This window comes from Sturnus vulgaris, chromosome 13 (genome assembly GCF_052056855.1).
Source record: "Sturnus vulgaris isolate bStuVul1 chromosome 13, bStuVul1.hap1, whole genome shotgun sequence".
Taxonomy (NCBI): Eukaryota; Metazoa; Chordata; class Aves; order Passeriformes; family Sturnidae; genus Sturnus; species Sturnus vulgaris.
Window position 1 is genome coordinate 12958388 of NC_142255.1, and position 18269 is coordinate 12976656.

General features: G+C 52.1%; 1 protein-coding gene and 1 long non-coding RNA gene across 2 annotated transcripts; one reads left to right on the plus strand and one right to left on the minus strand.

Moving 5' to 3' along the window:
- Positions 1-29: 29 nt before the first annotated feature.
- RHCG (Rh family C glycoprotein) lies at positions 30-12005 on the plus strand. The gene is made up of 10 exons (XM_014886340.2): positions 30-4279; positions 7591-7777; positions 8238-8388; positions 8736-8883; positions 9280-9446; positions 10119-10256; positions 10609-10745; positions 11278-11402; positions 11616-11689; positions 11781-12005. The coding sequence occupies exons 1-10, from the start codon at positions 4069-4071 to the stop codon at positions 11844-11846; spliced, it is 1404 nt and encodes a 467-aa protein (XP_014741826.1). The 5' UTR covers positions 30-4068; the 3' UTR covers positions 11847-12005.
- Positions 967-5041, minus strand: LOC148222252 (uncharacterized). The gene is made up of 3 exons (XR_015806538.1): positions 4379-5041; positions 4111-4208; positions 967-3037 (listed from the first exon to the last, which is right to left on the minus strand). It is a non-coding gene; the product is annotated as an uncharacterized LOC148222252 (long non-coding RNA).
- Positions 12006-18269: the final 6264 nt, after the last annotated feature.

Below are 18269 nucleotides of genomic sequence, written 5' to 3' on the forward strand. Positions count from 1 at the left end.
GTTCAACAGGCATCTGGTTCTGGCGCTGGGTGATGTGGTTTAGGGATTACAGTGATAATGGTCTGTTGATGGTTAGACTTGATTGTAAAGGTCTCTTCCAAACTTGACGATTCTATGAAAAGGTGTAAGGTGAGAGCACCTGGACAGGGGAGGACAAAGACCCTGGGTTGTCATCAGCTGCCTCACCCAAGAGCATCCCCTCCCTGCAGGGCTTGAAGCACATCTTTCCCCACGGTGTCAGTGGTCGAGGTGTGATCACACCCCATTTCCCGCTGCGTAAGGCAAAGGAATCCCCACAAAACAGAGCCACCAGGTGTCCGCTCCACCCTCGCCTCCAGAGCTTGAATGCCCCAGCCCAAACCAGTGTCATCAGCAGCCAGTTGTATTTATAGAGCAACAAAGACAAGTGGGCACTAAACCGCCCATTCGGCTCTGCTGGTGACTGTGAACACAAGTGGGTTTAATGAGCTAGAACCAGGAGCTGATCCACTCGGCTGGGCAGGAATAACCTGCCCACCAAGAGCAAGGGAAGGACAACAGGTCTCCCTGGAAAAGTGCAGAGGGCATCCTGCAGCCTCGGGGACGTGAGCTCCCTTCTCTTGGCTGCGGGCTGACATCTCTTGCTGCTTGGCATTGCTCTGCTGTTTGAGCCCTGAAGAAGAGCCAACCACACTATGTCACTGCCATTGTCCAGCCACTGGCATCTGTCCCAGCAGTCTGCTGAGGACACTTAGCAGAGTGTGACCAAAACCTGCCTTATCAAGTCCACCTGGGACCTGAAACAAACCCAGGGCAAAGCGGAGTTTCCCAGCAAAGTCTGACAGCTTCCAACACAGGAATGCTGCTAACTACTCAAACTCCTTCTCCTTTCCTGCCCATTGCAGTGTATTTGCTCTGGAAGTCTATCCAGCTCTTGGGACAGCCAGCAGAGGTGTTGGCTGAGCCCAGGTGATGGTGTTTCCCAGTGTGACAGCCAGAATTGCTCATACCTCTGCCTCTTGTGCTGTCCTGTGTTTGTGCTGCTTACACAGACGTTTGCCCTCTCTGCCTGTTGCACAAGGACACTTCCCTCTCAAACAGTCCTTGGATTCTTTCTGGACAATCATTTACTTGCTGGTAAATGCTGTTTCTTGAGAGGAAGGAGAGGGCACAAGAAAAATAATTTGTGAATTTGGCTCACTTGTAGTTGTCACTTTGATCCAGATAAGATTTTTTTTTTTACTTTAAAAAGTGGCGCTTTATTTTGTCCTGCTTCCAACGTTTATCTCCAAGGGATACTTAATGGTGGAGGCTGAAAAAAGGGAGGAGAAAGCCCAGACCTAAGTGAACTGTTTGATCTCCCCTCATTCCACCACTCTGTCCTGCCTCAGTGGAAAGTTTGTTTGCCTTTCTGCTGAGATAGCCTGAAAAAAAGTTTTGTTTTGTATTGACTCAGATGCTTTGCTTTCAGGTCATTCCTCAAGGACCTGCACAAGCAACAAGTCACCTTTGATATTGGGCAATGCCCAGGGTCTCCCTTGTGCTGCATCAAGGTTTCCAAGATTCCCCAAATCCTCATTCTCCAGTGCCTTCTCCACCCCATGTGCCCAAAGACCACTGGTAGAGGCTGCTTTGACCACTGATTCCGGGAAGCTCCCATTCCCTCCTATCCAGGGTGAAGCTGCCCCAAGGCCTCCAGGCAAGAGGGAGAGATTTCTGTGCTTTAGATTTTGTCTCTACATCTTTCAAATATATTTAGTGCTCATAAAAGTGAGAGACAGACCCAGCTGGGACCAGTACTGTATAGCCCTCACCCAAGGTAACTAGGATCTGGCCACTGCCAGACCCAGTCCCACATCTCTTAAGCAGAAAGGCAAATATTCCTTCTCCCCCAGCGTCATGCCAGCGATTTTTTTGGGAAAACTTGCAGCTCTTATGGGTGTTGGACACGATGGGTGAAATTCTGTGGTGAAGCAAGCTCACACCAGCCTGAAGTTTCCAACAGGGCATTTAAGTACCTTGATATTTGTGACTGAGGTACGGTGAAACCTGCCCTGTGTGTCCTACCGCACAGTTGGGTACCTTGTAGGGTGGATGCAATAGTCGTCTACCCCATCATAGGAAGTGCTCTGCCAGCACTGCTGCAGACACATGTGCTGGCACAGCCCCATCAGCCTCCCCAGTGTTATCCTGGACCTGAAAAGGAGCCTGGAGAGAAGCTAGTCCTTTAATGGGCTCTCACTGCATGGATAGCCAGTGGAGCATGCCAGCCCTGATGCAGTGACAAAGTGCTGATCTGCAGGTTGATAAGGAGGGGCAGCGCCAGGCAGTGCAGCAAGGTGAGACTATCAGGCCAGCAGAAAAGCCATTAGCCTTTATTCCTGGCCTCCACACACGGGGAGAGGGGCTGGGGACAGCACGTGGGACAGAAGTACTGCCTCTGGGTTCTGCACAAGGGCTTTGCCAGCTGCTTTTCTGGGGACCCTGCCATTTCAGTGATGCCATAGATTAGAAAAGCTCTGCTATTCTTTTTCTACAGTAATCACAGAATGTAGCTGCTGGTGGCTACAGTACCTAAGCAAATTCCCTTTTCTTTTAAAATTCTCTAGGGCAGGGCAGAATACCAGTCTTATCACGTAGTTGACATGAGAACATGCAACTGTCAACAGTGTTCCAGCAATTAGAGATCAAGTACTGTTTGGGGATTTCAGCTTCTTTCCAGCTGGAGATCTCTTGTATCCTGGTGTGTACAGCTGAGACTGCCCTGCAGAAACCCTGTGTAATGGAAGACCCAAAAACACACCCTGAGCAACATTGCTCGAGGGGGAGCTCATCCTTCAGACAACAGCAACATCCACTTGCTTTAGGTGTCCCCAGAAAGTGACCCCAGTCACATGGAGCTCTGCTCATGCAGGGTAAGGGCTAAGGCAGATGGGCTTCTCTCTTCTTCCCAGCGCTGTCTCTATCCTGCTGCCTGCACGGGGTTCAAATGAGGTTGGAGAATGATTTTCTGTGGCCGTCAGTCTCTTCAAGACCATCCACAGCATTTTTCTACCATCTGTCATTTTGAGAAGAAAGCACACAAGAAAAAATAATAAACTCAAATTATTGCCTAATCAACACCAAAATCAGTGCTGCTTGCTCAGCCTGCAGGCCACAATTAGATGCCATCAGCAAATTTGGGCAGCTTGCCTGGGCTGCAGTCTTTCATCTCTTGAAGACTGACAGGCAACTCAGGGATCTGCAGGCAGAGGAAGGAGCTGGGATCCTTTTGTAGGACTAGCCTAGCTCTTTGGGAAAAGAGAACATAATTCAAAACAGTAGGAAAAATGGAGTTTTGTGTTTATGTTTGTTAATTAAAGGAAAACCAACCAGAGGAGGGGATGTTTAGGCCTCCAGCACCATTTCACTGTATTGCCTTGGTTATGCAGCCCCAGCTCAGTTTGCCTTGCCAGGAGGATGCTCTGGGTAAATCACTTTGGGAAATTATGGAACATGTGTCACTTAAACATCCTTACAGCCTTAGTGGGGCCATCACGTGTCTGTGCACTCATGGAGGATTTTGTTACCTGGTTTGAAGTGCACACCTTCCTCTTCCTCTTTTCCTGCACCTCAGCTACTTTTCCAAAAGCCAAGAGCTGGAGCAAAGGGCACCCTGCCTTCACCCACAGTGCCAGCTGGGGAGGGGGTGAGGGAAGCACTCAGAGCCGGGAAAGAGGGGACAGCAGGGATCAGGGTGCTCCTGCCAGGGGCAGGGAAGGGGTGTGGGACTGGGCAGGGCAGGGGGCTGGACACTCTGGCTCCACTCCCCAGTCACACTGGCCTCCACATCTGCTGGTCCCTGTGGAGGCAGGGCTCACAGGTGCTCAGATCACCTCAGAGGAAAGGTGCTGCAGCCTGTCCCTCCTCCCAGGGAGGAAGGTGGGTTAGAGGAACAACCCCGCTGAAGCTCCAGTGCTCTGAAATGTGATCCTGCCGGAGGCACCTCCCTGGGCCCCACCTTGCCCTCTCCGACCTATATATATATGTGAGTGGCCTCGGGCAGGCGCGGGGGACGCGGGCTCGCTCAGTCCCCCGGAATCCCTGCGGATGGAGAGGCCGAGGCACCAAGGCATGGCCAAGAACACCTACATGCGCTGGCGGCTCCCACTCGTGTGCCTCCTCTGGGAGGTGGCCATGATCGTCCTCTTCGGAGTCTTCGTGCGCTTCGGCTCCGAAGCTGATGCACACTGGGAGGAGGAGAAACGAGAGATGAACCTGACCAGTGACATAGAGAACGATTTCTACTTCCGATACCCCTGTGAGTATTCTGGAAGCCTATTCCTTATGCTAGCTGGTTCCCATCCCAACCCATTCCATCCCATCCCAACCCATTCCATCCCATCCATCCTATCCTGACCTTGTCAGAGTTGCTGTCCCTAGCAATTGCTAGAAAGTCATACTCTTGCCTTGAGGCTGGCATGGGGTTCACCAAAGAGCAAGAGAAATGCCTCATGGCCCTCGGTGCTTTGGGGCTCTGTCAGCAGGGTACCATGACGTCTTTTTTTTCCAGGAATAGGGCTGACGTGTTCCCAACACTCTGCAAGTTTCAGCTTGCTGCCCCCTCCCTCAGCTCTGGATCAGAGCAAGCCTTTCTGTGCACACAGAGGAACGGCTGTCGAGATCCTGTGACATCTTCCTCCTCTTCCTCCGTCCACCCCCTCACTTGTGAATTACCCTTTAGCTACTGGCATTTCAGTGCCAGAGTCCTCCTAAGCTGCCAGGTTCCCAGGGTTCTTGGGTCTCTGCATCGTAGTGACACAGAAATTATTCAGAAGGTTAAAGCTCTTCTGGCCAGGCAGTGCCTTTGGGTGGCTTTGATCTCCAGGGCTGGTCATCTTTGTGAGCCTTTCAGAACAGACTGCTTCTGTAGGCAATTGTTTCCAAGGAAGCAACAGGCTTGAGTCATGCATCTATTTAGAACATTTCCATTAAAAACACCTGCTAAATCAAAGGAGCTATAGCAACCTGTGGCTGCTGAGGATTAGCTAGTTCAGAAAAGGATTTGTTCACAGAAACCTGCTGCTCAGTCAGCCTCCAGGTTCATGTACGGTCGTGGCTGCCCTGGGCTCTCCCTGGATATCTGCCCTTGGTACCAGCCCCACACAGGTTGGCATGAAGCAGCAATGCCTGAGGGCTGCTCTTGTCACTGGTGTGTTGGGAGGACATCAGGAGTCCAAGAAAGAGTGTGTAGGAGCTAAGGAAGTGACATCTCTTCTGTCCTCATATCCCACTCCTGCTCTGCAGTGCCAAATATTCCCCCTCAAATGGCAGGATGGATTCAACACAACTAAATCAATCTAAGGGCAACTGCTCAGTTTAGCTTTGAGTTATGTTTCTGTTTCAAACCTGAGGAAGGGCTCACGTGCCCAAAAGCACAACTGTCCTTTCTCCATTATCTAATCAGAAATATTCTCTCTCTGCAAAGATGGACAAACATGACAAGGTGACCAAGCCCTGGAATGTTAATCATTGTGTCCATCCAGTGCTGCTCAGAAGAATGTGGTGGTTGAACACCCGAAGATCATTTGTACTGACAAATCTGTGACAACTGCTGTCCACAGCCCCTGTCTGCAATGGCAGAGGGATAGGAGTGACAAACGAACAGGTCCTTCAAACCGGAGAAAATTGGGAAGGCAGGCAGAGGGAAGTTGTCCTGGTTTCAGGAAGCTAATATGTGGTTGTGCCAGTGATGCCCATTGCCAGGTCCAGTCAGTGAGACAATTCCTTCTCATTTTAGAGCGCACATAGATATTCTGTAATCAGTGACTCATCTGCTCTCTAGGGGAAAAGAAATGAGATTTTTTTTGTCCCCAACAGCATTCCCAAAGCCTAAACACTGTCCTGCTACAAAAGCAGGCTTACAAAACCTTTAGGGCATGGCAATGCCTGTGCTGCCTTTGAGTGCTAACAATGTTATTCTTACTAAGGGAAAACAAAGGCAAGGGTTAGAAAAAGGTTTTAGACTGGGTGTGGTTTAAAGAAAAATCTGGTCTTCCTCCTGAGTTTGTACAAGGTCTGACACACAGTGGGATCCTCTGGGTTTCTGGAAGGCACACAGTCCACAGATTTAACTCTGACCTCTGCATTTCTGCTTTTAGGATGAAAGAATGAATATACAATGTGAATGGCTAGATAAATCTAGCTGTATATTGTGCTGCTTACACTGGAAAAGAGAGAAGGGAAATAAATACAGCTGTGGAGGGAAAGTCTATGGGATTGTGTGGTAAAATCACAGTAAGACTGGTTCTTAGGACATGTGGAGAAGTGCTTTGGAAGTGACCTCTGCTGAACAGTGCCAGCTGCAGATCTCATCTCCTTCCTTTTTAAAGAGTGATTTCATAGCATGGGAGGCATTTTTAAAAGCAATCAGATTAGCATGGCACTACATGGCTTAAGCCTGTGCAAATGCTCATCCTTAAACAAGTTGCAATATCTTCTAAAGCACAAGAGGACAGAACTCTCAGCTTCTGCAGAACTGCACTTCACTCAAGTCTTCACCAGCCCTCAGTGGGAGTAGTAGACACAAGCCCTGTGGAAATGGACCAGAGGCTGATGAATTTCAGCACAGGTTCAGGGTAGAGCAGACTTGCAGCACTAAATTTTCTTTGCCCTGAGCTTACACCCTGAGTGTACAGACTTTGCTGGATATAGTGGCTATAATGATCTGTGCACTGCAAAATGCAGAACGTTCTGGTTTAGCTCCATCACTGCTGTATTTATCTGCTCTGCAGCATGGGTTTGCTGGTGGGAATCTCCCAGGGGGGATCCCAGCCTTGGGTCTCCTGTTTTTTCTCTTGGCTGAGTGGCCTGCAGTGTGACGGTTTGCATGGTTCAATTTGTAAGTATGCAAGCGTTTCAGCTCACTTAATTGCAAAGCAATGCTTATCTGATAGAAACGTGCAGCATTAAAAAGTACAGCAGGTTTAATGCACCAAGAAGGTCTTTCAAGAGGCTCTCACAGATCTGGTTTCCCCCGGGGAAGGGCATCTGAGGGGCTCAGGTGAGCAGGTCTGACCATTAGTGGGAAGAACTGGGTCTCTCTGGTTTAAGCACTAAAAATTCTCACAAGGTGGGTTTCTGGTCTCAAGGGTATTTTGCCGCTGATTTCTGAAGCATTTAAAAATGTTTTTGTAAATTTTCCTTGTTCTTGTGTTCTCCTTGCACTGAGCCATCACCACGACCCTGCACTGATTGGACCTACCCAAAATGACCATTTATATGTTTTTACAAAACTTTACTGTTCATTTCACAAGAGGTTTTTTGAGTTTTTTATAAAAGGGCAAAAAACAATCTGAATAGAAAAATGTTTTCCTCTGTACACTCCATTACTTTCAGGTCTTCTTTTGCATACAGCTTTTAGTAAACGTTTACTTTAAAGGCTGAGCCAGTTTCCAAAAGCTGGGCCATTTTCAGACTTAGAAACATGGGGATATGAGGCAAACACACATTTTAACTTGACTTTTCCCCCTACTGCTACTGATGTAATTAGTTTCTTTTCAACACCAAATGCACATGGCACTTGCAGCCCTGCTGTCCTCACAGAGCTGACAGTCCCTTCCCTCTGCACAGCTTTCCAGGATGTCCATGTGATGATCTTTGTGGGCTTTGGCTTCCTCATGACCTTCCTCAAGCGCTATGGATTTGGAGCTGTGGGTTTCAATTTCCTCCTTGCTGCCTTTGGGATCCAGTGGGCTCTCCTGATGCAAGGCTGGTTCCACTCTTTCAAGGATGGGAAGATCCTCATTGGAGTGGAGAAGTAAGGAGGAGTTGGGCTCTGGGATGGCATCTCTGGCCTGGCCAGTGGAAGAGCTGGAATGAGAGCCAAGCAGTTGGCAACACCTGTCCCTCAGTTATGTCAAATACAAATCAATCTCGAAGCTGTTGTTTTCCCTCCACATATTTCCATTTGCTTTCCACCTTTTAGTCCAAATGTACCTGCCATTGTGGTGGTACTGTTCAAAGGGAAGCTTGAGATGAGTGCCACCCCTTAATGCCGAGCCAGGCACCATGGATGTCAGTGCTCAGAACACAGATCATCCACATTACCTGAAAAATGTGGGGGTGTAAGGATGGGAGGAAGGTCTGTGGGAAATCCAGGGATGTCTCCTAATCACCTCTTTGTCTTCAAGTGGGATCTCTAGAGCTGGGGATAGGTAATAATGATTTACAGAGAAGTATTTCCATATTAAACCACTATTTTCCTTCCCCTTTTCCAGCCTGATCAATGCTGATTTCTGCGTGGGCTCTGTGTGCATCGCCTTTGGGGCCATCCTGGGCAAAACCAGCCCCATACAGCTCCTTGTCATGACTTTGTTTCAAGTCACACTCTTTTCAGTGAACGAGTACATCCTCCTCAACCTTCTTCATGTAAGGCTTTAGGTAGTACCTGCTTTGTTCTGCTCCTTCCTCTGCACCTCTCCAATCTCTCCCTTTGCTATAGCTCCACCAAGCCGCTGTCTTCATAAGCATTTAAAATGAAAGCATTCAGGCAGCAAAAGTAGGCAGATTGTGAAGGAGAGGGGCAGTGGGTCATACTTCCCTGGAAGGGAGATCTTCTGGAGTTTTACACATCAGCCTGGCAATCCAGGAGCACCGGGTCCCTCTGTCAAGTGCACAGACAAGCTGGAAAAATCAGGCAAATGATGCAAATCTGGCCTCAGCTCCAGAATGAGTGGCAACTGCAGAAGCAAACCTCTGTTTTCCCATGGCTGCAGGTAAAGGATGCAGGTGGCTCCATGACCATTCACACCTTTGGAGCCTACTTTGGCCTCACGGTGACACGGGTCCTGTACAGACCCAACCTGGAGCAGAGTAAGGACAAGCAGGGCTCCGTGTACCACTCTGACCTCTTTGCTATGATCGGTGAGTCTGCCCTCATCTCGGGGTGCTGCAGCTACATGGGGACCATTTGTCTGCACAGGGCTGGTTCATCCTGTGTCTCTGGGAAAAACTGAAGCCAGGATATGGAGTTGAGGAGCTCTGTATCCCAGAGGTCTTTCACCTTTCAGAGTTACTCAGCTCCCTTCATCAGTGGCTGGGCTGAGATGGTGACTGGGAAGACAAGGATGCATTTTGATTCCCTTTCTCTGCCAGCATTTCCTGATGCTTAGGTCTCATCATGAAGGGTGCAGCTGGGGGAAAGCAGGACTGTGGGGTGTAATTTCCCCCTGTGCAGAAATATCTTCTTTAGAGGTTTTTTTCCCAATCCCTGTATTCTCTCTTTTCCCTTTCTCTCCCTCATCCCATCTGCCCCACAAGGTACCTTGTACCTGTGGATGTACTGGCCCAGTTTTAACTCAGCCATTTCTGATCACGGGGATGCCCAGCACCGGTCTGCCATTAACACCTACTGCTCGCTGGCCGCCTGTGTCCTCACCACCATGGCCTTCTCCAGCATGCTGCAAAAGAAGGGCAAGCTTGACATGGTAAGATGGGAGCAGAGAGCCCTGCACTGCCCAGCAACATATAATGAGGTTGATCAAGGGTCCAGGAAACAATTGGCACTTGTCCTTTGCTGAACAGGCACGGGGTTTCAGGGCATGATGGTGAAACCAGCATCCCGGCAGAAACCCTGAGGCTATATAGAATAAGAAAGTGAGAATGGGTCCTGCTGGGCTTGAGGTGTGATGCCCTACCTGTGGTGGACCCAAGTCACAGCAGGGATTGGACTTGCTCTGCTGGGCATGTTGCAGAGCCCTGTTTGGCAGCACTCTCCCCATCAAACAAGGCCTGCACAGCAGCTCGTGAGCAATCGGGGGGCTGACTTGGATGTGTTGGATGTGTGGGTGACATGTCTCTGTGACAGCAGAGCTTGCATGACACACGGGTGAGACAATTTCCATCTCATCACAACTCCCCACCCATATCTGTGGAAGCAAAGAACGTGTGTGGTACGGGGAGTGGGTGTCTATGTGCACCTGTGCTACAGACAGAAGCTGCCTGTTCTTTTCTTGTTTTTCACCACCAAGTGAGAAAATGGGCCCTGATATTTCCTCTGGAAACATTTTCAGAGCTGATTCTCCCACTTTGCCATTTGCACCATCCCTGAGCAATTGCAATCTCCCTGAGGTGCCAAGGCAGAGCCGTTGCTTCTGCAGGTCCACATCCAGAATGCCACGCTGGCCGGTGGCGTGGCCGTGGGCACCAGCGCCGAGATGATGCTGACTCCGTACGGCTCCCTCATTGTCGGCTCCATCTCTGGCATCGTGTCCACGGTGGGGTATGTCTACTTCACGGTGAGTGCTGCTTGAAGGGTCTGCAGCCCTGGTCCTGCTGAGGAGACCAGAAATGGATTCACTTCCCTTTGATGGTTCCTGCTTTCCAGAATCCCTTATGAGATGCACTTCTGTCTCCTTTTACTGCCCCAAAATGCTCAGGAAGTTTCAGACTCTCAGCAGGAGCATGTTTGGAGGATATGTTAGTTTATCTTGAGCTTGGCTCACATTTTTGTCTACAAGCTTTTAGCTCTTTAATGGGACACAATATTTCTCCTCTTTCTCTGTTTATCCCAGTCCTCCATGGAAGGAACTAATCCTTTCCAGGGCCATACTCAACTCCCTGATCTCTCTCTACTTCCCTTCCCCTCAGCCTTTTTTGGAATCTAGGTTGCACATTCAGGACACATGTGGCATCCACAACCTCCATGCCATGCCAGGCCTTATTGGGGGCATTGTGGGGGCCATCACCGCAGCTGCAGCCACGGAGGATGTATATGGAAAGGAAGGGTAAGATGGCTTGAAAATCTTCCCCTAGAATAGATTTTACCTAAAGCTCTGTGGACTGGGAGCAGGGAGCAATCAACAGCTTTTGTTAATAGTTCAGAGTTGCCTAGAGTTGTCCCTGGGTTGCACTGACTGCTGGGCTAACTGAATTTTACTGAATTGTAGCCTCATCTTGTGCAGCTGACTCTTGGTAGCCTCGTGAAGTGAGCCACAGTCTAGCTGTTTGGCATTATTCTGGGCCACAGTGGGGAGGGAAGGGCTTTCCCTCTCTGCATTGTTTTGTGGGGCCAGGTAAGGCTAAAAGTCTGAATGACAAAGGGAATGTTTATATTTTGGGCTCCTCCTTGGTAAAGCTCTGCCAGGGGTCAGAGAAGGAAGCGAGCAGTGTTTTGGCCATTGCAATGCTCCCCTGGTCCACTGCAGATGAGGAATGGGGCAAGGGAAGAATTCCCAAGAGAGCAGGGCAACATGGTTCCTCTGGAGCCAGGGCACGTCTCCTGCCAGGGGCAATGATCACCATTTCTGCCCTCGGCAGGTTCATCAAGGCGTTTGACTTCACCGGCGTGTACCAGACTCGGACACCCAGTATCCAGGGAGGGTTCCAAGCGGCCGGCATCGTGGTGTCTCTGCTGATGGCCTTGGTTGGGGGGAGCATCGTGGGTAAGGCAGAGGGGAGCACGGAGAGGGGAGGGTCGAGCCAGCCTGCAGCTGGAAACAGAGGCATCCATGCGCTCCTGAGCACGGCCGGATGCACCCCGGGGGCACGGCACCGCGCAGTGTGCCAGGGCTGCCTTTGCCCTCTTGGGTGGACCACCCGCACCCCGCCTGCATCCCCCCGGCCCCCTGCGCACTGCTGTGCCCGTCTCCTTGCAGGGGGCATCCTGAAGCTGCCCATCTGGGGGGACGCGGCGGCCGAGAACTGCTTCGAGGACGATGTTTACTGGGAGGTGAGGGGCGCGGGGCGGGAGCGGGGCGGGGGGCACGAGATGGCGCTGTGGGCCCGCGGCCGGCCCGGGGGCTCAGGGGGCTCTGCCGCAGGTGCCGGAGGACGAGGAGAGCGACGTGTACCACATGCACAACCCCGACAAGCCCGCTTCGCCCTGAGCCGCGCCCCGCCGCCCGCCCGCCTTCCGCGCCGCCGGACCTCGCCCCGCTCCCGGAGCGAAGGATCTTCTTCTCCCCGTGACGACGAGGGCTCTGCCCTACTCTGCCGCTTTTGTAACGAGCTGCTGTGGATATAATAAAGTCGTTTTCTTCTTTCCAGGCCTGTGCTGCCGTGTGTCAGCGGGATGGGATGTCGCCCAGACCCGTCTCTCCTGCCAGCGGCACAGCAGCTGCCAAGAGAGCTCTTGGCTGCCCTGGGCAAAGCGGAGGCGCTGGGACACTCCTGGTGCCTTGGGGACAAAGTGGAGGCGTGAATGGTGGCAACACAGGCTGTGTGTATTAGACAATGTGTTAGATAATGCAGTCTGGGGAGATAATTGGCTGGGGAGCTGGCACCTTGAGATGACAATCAAGAAGGTGATGAGCCCCCATGGTGGGGGCTGAGCCCCTGTGGGAAGCACAGAGCCATGCTGGTTCTTTCTGAGGAGGGGATGCTGGGGTGCAGCAGCTGACCCTCTCCTCATCCTGCCATCCATGGCAGGGGTGAGGGCATCTGTGAGTCCAGCTACCCTTCTATGTGATGGTCTCTGCCACCACCTTCCCTTGACCTACCAAGGCCTCCGTCAGCTCCTTGGGAACCTTGTTTGCATGTACAGCACAGGCTGACAGGACCCTTTCCTCTTTTTTGGCTTCAGCCATTTCTTCCAGTGTCATCAGATGGCTCTGTTCACTTACTGGTGCTATTCTGATGGGAAGAGGACAGCCCCTGTCTCTTAGCTGGACCATCAGGCTTCAGCCAGAGCTGGAGGAAACGGGGATGAAAACCAGGCCTAAAATCCTGCATGTTTTCCAGGATGATATGAGGAGCAGGAGAGGAAAAGAGAGGGGGAAAGGAGGTAGGAGGGCTGATAGGTCTCTTCACTGCATCTAGCTGTAATTCTTACACCTGAGGGGGGGAGTCAAAAGTAGTTATTCACATCCCCTTGGGATATGACACCCTCATTTTCCATGCTGGGTAAAGACAAAAACCCTTTACAACATGTTTCTGGAATTTGTCAGCGGCTGCCAGCAGCAGCATGTTAATTAAATGTCGGCAAAGATGGAAGCAAGAGGCTCTGCTCTAATTGGACACTTCGCTTGGTGGAGCTGAAAAACATTGTGACAGAGGAGGAGGTGCCAAAACACTGTGTTCCTATGCCATGGCGGGGACAGGGACAGCCAGGCACGGGAGACACTCTCTCCTATACACGCATTGCCTCCATTTGGCCTGAAACAACCTCACCATTGAAAAAAGAAGAGTAATAAAAGGCCTAAAATCCTCCATAGGATTGATCTCAAGCACGGCAGCAGTGTGGGATGCAGGGAAAGGGCTGGTGGCCAAGGAGAAATTCAGAAACATCGTAGCTGGGCCATCAGGAGCTCCAGTTCGCTTGCCAGCAACTGGTGTATTGTATATTTATTTTATGATGGCAAAAATACAGTGGTTAGAAATGGTCTCTGGAGAATGATCTCTGCAGAGGCTGAAGCATACATTGAACTGCATACTTTCTCTAAGGTGGAGATAGAAAAATGTAGGGCAAGTGTTTTCCGTGTGCTGGGATCTGCTGAAGGAGGGAGATCTCCTCTCAGCTTTTCTGCACTGGGAAAGGGATGTAACAGCCATTTCTGCTCACAGCTTCATCCAGAGAGTGCATCAGAAACCACCACAGAGGTGTTTACTGACAGGCACCATAGAAAGTGTCATTTCAAAAAGGGAGTCCTAAACTTTTCCCCAAAAGTCTGCAAAATCTGAAAGCAGAAGCAGAACTTTTGGGCACTGCATTTTCCACTGTGTGACTGGACTGGTGTCCCTTCATCCCATACCATTTGAGTTCTGTCTATATCGCAGATAATCTGTGTGTCCAACTTCCGTGGCCTCTGGTCTGTCCTCCCAGCAGGGTCCATGGGGTTCAGTAATGGCGAAGACTGGGTGACCCTCATTGCTTCAGCAAGGTGGCCAACACCTATTTCTGGTGGGGAGGACTTGAGCCTGGGACATGGTCCTGTCCTGTCCCATGTGCACATGCTGGAAGAAGAAGCCCTGATCCAGTTAGTTCCCTGGCCCTCTGGGCTGTGCCTCCTCCTCGTGGGAAGACACCTAAATTGCCCAGGCGGCTGGGCAGCGAAGCGTTTTATTGCCCGTGCTCTTGTGGGGCTCAGTCTGGTCTCAGTACCTAAATCACTCGCTGGGGCTGGCCGTGCAGTTTTAATTCCCTGGCAAACAATGCCGGGATCGGGCTGGCGCGTTTGAAGTGCAGTCTCAGCCCCAGCAGTGGACGGAGGGTTTCTCGACGGGGGAGCGTGGAGAGCAGAGGATTGGGCTGCTCCGGCAGGCGGGAGAACGTGTGAGAAAGGGGCTGTAGCTACTCGCGGGGATTAGGTGGTACAAATTGGCTGGGAAGCACCGGAGGCATTGACCAAAGTTGTCCTGGGGCAGGTTCCCATGGTGGGGGGGGAGGTGGCTGAAACAACCTGCCTTCAAGGAGGCTGGAAGGCCCAGCCTGGCTGCTAATCCCCTGGGATCTCTGTGGCACGGAGCAGAAAAGAGGTTAAAAAAAAGGGAAAATCTCATGTAAAGGTGGTGGTTTCCCCAAGGGGATGATGTTAGAGAGAGAAGGGAGGAGGTGGGGGGAGGAACAGCATAGTTTAATCCCCCTTTTAATGGGCAGGTGGTGGGCTTTGCTCGCACTCCTGCTCCTGCAAGCTGCTGCAGAGATTTTGGCAGAAGGCCTTTGCTCACCTCTGCTGTCCCCCACTCCTGGTGGAGAGGGGCCCCATCTGTGGGTCTGCCTGGCACAAGGGGGGTTGCCTGCTTACTGCATCTGTGCCCACGTGTGTGTTAGTGTGCATGGGTGCACATGCATGATGCCAAGCCCAGATTTGGGCTGAAATGGGCTCATTGCACACCCCAGCCACTGACCACTACGTATCTGCTGCTGGCAGTGTGCCCATGTGTACAAAGCCACAGGTCCCCACAGCCTTCTTGACCTTGTACGACTGGCAGGTGACTGAAAACCACGCTGCAGGTGCTGCTGGTGCTGTTCACACGCTGTTGGCCACGGTGGCACTGTGCACATCCTCCCGCCTTTGCCACGCACATCCGTGTACCTTTGGCATGGAGCAAGCGCGGGCGTGTCCGAGCCGTGTCCACGGCTGCGTGAGCCCCGCTCCAGCCCCACTGAAGGAGCGCTGTAAATTGTAATCAGATTAGGGCAGCCGGTCGCTTAGGGCCCTTGAAAAGGGCATACGTCCCCTCATCAGTACCTAGCATTGAGTCGCACAAAGGGTCTAAGTAACTCGGCAGGGGTCGGGCCCTCTGGAGCGCAGGGGAGGGGGCTCGCCTTTCTTTTCTCTCTGTCCCTTGTAATTATGTCAATTTGCTAGCCAAATTGTTTGCTTGAGTGGACAGTGGGGGCTTGCCCCCCTTCCCACCTCCCCCCCACCCCTAACCCCATTCATGTGCTAATGTGGGAAGGAGCACGGCCTCCTGACTTCGGGAGGTGGCCGTCAAGGAGCAAAGCACAGGGGGGCATGGGCCAGTAGACCCCCATTTTTGTGCCCATGGATGGTTTGGCCTTGCAGGCCTGATGATCAGGGCTCTCCTGTTTACTTTACTCCATGGAAGAATGTGCAATGGCCAACTAGTCCCAGCCAGATCTGCTTTTCTCTGGCCACCCCTCACCTGTACCACATGGCCGCTGGGGCCACGGCATCCCCAGGGCCAGGAGCCATGCCCTCTGTGCTGTGGTTTTCCCGGCACACCTCCCCACCCGTGCACCTCCCAGCATTTGCATATATTCTGCCCGCAAATCCTTGTCAAGGGGACCCTCTTTATTGCCTGTATAGATCACAGGGTGTTAGTTAAGGGGCTTCTTTGTATTGCCTCAGACAGCTGGGGTCATCAAAAGTCCTGTGGTGGGAAGGAGAGACAGGAGGAGGGGGGAAGCTCTGACAATACAGACTGAAGGATTAAAGGAGCATATAAAGTTCCTATTGAGTGAGACAAGAGGCTGTTCACTCCCAAGATTGACAGCAACCAGGAGGCGATTCCCAACACAATGTCCAATTAATTCTCTACCCTCTTCGCTGCCGTCTCCTCCTCCCTCCTCTCCTGGGCTGGGGCATGAGCAGGGAAGGGCTGAAGCTAAGATCCTTGAGAAGGTAATTAATTATTCCTGACTAAGAGGAGCTTGCTGAGGTGCAGGCCAGTCCTCAGGCTCGCTGGGCATCCATCCCCGTTCCACAGGCTACTATCAGTTTGGGCCACTTCAGGGTAGTTTTCCTCTCTATCACAGAGCTGTCCCACCAAAGGTCCATCTTCATGACATGTGCTGGACAATAACCTGGGCTACTGCTTAGCCTGGAAGAAGCAGATTTAAGGCTAAAGCCAAGCTGACAGTGGAATGCAGCAGGACAAGGTAACAGCAGGAAAGCCAGGGAGCAGGGCAAGGTGCATGACCAAGATGTATGGGCATGCAGAGCATCTGGGGAGAGGCAGAGCAGTGTCAGGCCTGGGCACCAGATTTTACCTGTGTGTGCAGCAGCAGTGGTTAAAGCAGCTCCACCTACCCTGGTTTTGTAGAGAGAAGTGAGTTTCTGGCAGTGAGGGTGCATTGCCACTGTTCCCTGGTCTGGCCATCCACACTGGCCCCAGTGCTGGGCATAGCAGGACATGCAGGAGATACTGTAGGATACTGCATCTCTTTGATGTATCCCCATCAGGGTGTGATGTACAGGAGCAGAATCTGGGCCACCTTGTGAAATTTCTGCAAGCCACTGAGTACATAAATTGTCTGACTTGTCTGGTCTGGTTTTTCCCTTACAAACTGCCTCAGTCCAGAGGGAGGAAAGCACCTTTCTCCAAGCTGGCCATCTTTTTTTTGGTACTCTCTTTGGTACTTGGCAATGAGGCTCCCAGACATGAGTGACCAAAGTCCTTCAACAGTGACAAATATCAAACCACCTCATTTTAGAGCAAAAGCCATGCAACCAGGACAGCCTGTTCTCACCACAGGGATATTTTGGCCAGCCCATCTTCTACTGCTCAGCACTGACCCCTTCCCCTCTGCTGCCCCTGCCCATGGCACTGAGGATGCCCCGGTCAGCACAGGGTGGGGGACCAGAGCTGCCCTCCCTGCCCACCTCACGAGCAGGGGATGCCCTCAGGATGCCGGCATGGGGCTGCCAGTGCCTCGGCATCTCCTGCCCGCTCCCTCCCTCCGCACACACTCCCAGTGAAGTTGTTTGAAAGTCTTCCGGCAGTTTTCACGGCCAGGAATAACAGATTAGCCATGATCTGATCAGCCCAGTATCTAAGCTGTATTCTCCCTGCTGACAAGTATTTGAAAGAGGGGAGGGGCCACTTTCAGCCCAACGATGAATCTTTCACCGACAAGAAAAGACCCTTTTTTCTCCCTGCCAGCCGCGGGCTGCTCCGTGCCCTGTTGCTAAGCGAGACCCGGGGCTGCTGCTTGCACGCGGCCGGCTCCAGCCGGGCCTTCGGGTTAGCAGGATCAGGATATTCACACCAGACATCTTGTTTTTTAGGGAGGGTGTTTCTTTTCTCACCCACCTCTGGCTGGCGAATAACAGCTCGCCAGCGAGGCCCGGGGATGCTCCTGCTGAGGCAGCTTGCCCTGGGAGGAAAGGGAAAATGCAGAAGCTGTTGGGGGGCAGACTGGGGCATTGGGGTCAGGCACTCAACCCTAAATGTCTGGGGTTTGGTATCATATATAGGGCTGTCCCTGCCTGGGCTGTGAAAGGGCAGGGATCCCACAGCTCTCATGTCCTGGTGGTTTTGGGCACGGTGGGACCTTGATGGCATGGACTTGGAGGATACTTGGTGCTGATGTCCAAGAAAAACCTGGCTTGGCCTCATGCAGGGGTGTTTCTGAACATGGTATTGCAGGGAAACATGTGGCAGAGGAAATAGAAGGATAATCTCCAGTTTTGGGATGCTTTTTTTGCCCCCACAGCTTCACTCTGCTCCAGAGCACCGTCCTACCCTGTCAGCACCAGCCGTGTGGCCCTGAGAGAAAGAGGGAAAGCACTAAAACAAAGGCTTCCAGGCTATTTCTGGAGCTGCCAGCATGAGGTGCCCTCGCCTAAGACATGGTGCTCGCATGTCCCTCCTCTCCTGCAAGGCAGCGGCACAGGCAGGACTGCAGGCTGCCAGGGCCTGGGCTGGCACCTGCTCAGAGCCCTGCCCGCCCTGCCTGCCCTCGCTCGCAGGCAGAGTGCTGGGGGCAGGAGGAAGGAGGCTCTCCTTCGATCGTGTACCCCTCCAGTGACTCACTAGTGCTGCTGCCGAGCCTCCCTTGCCAGCCCCGAGCAAAGGCATCCCAGTGTTACTGATGCACGGCAGCTCAGGCTCTTTGTGAGCAG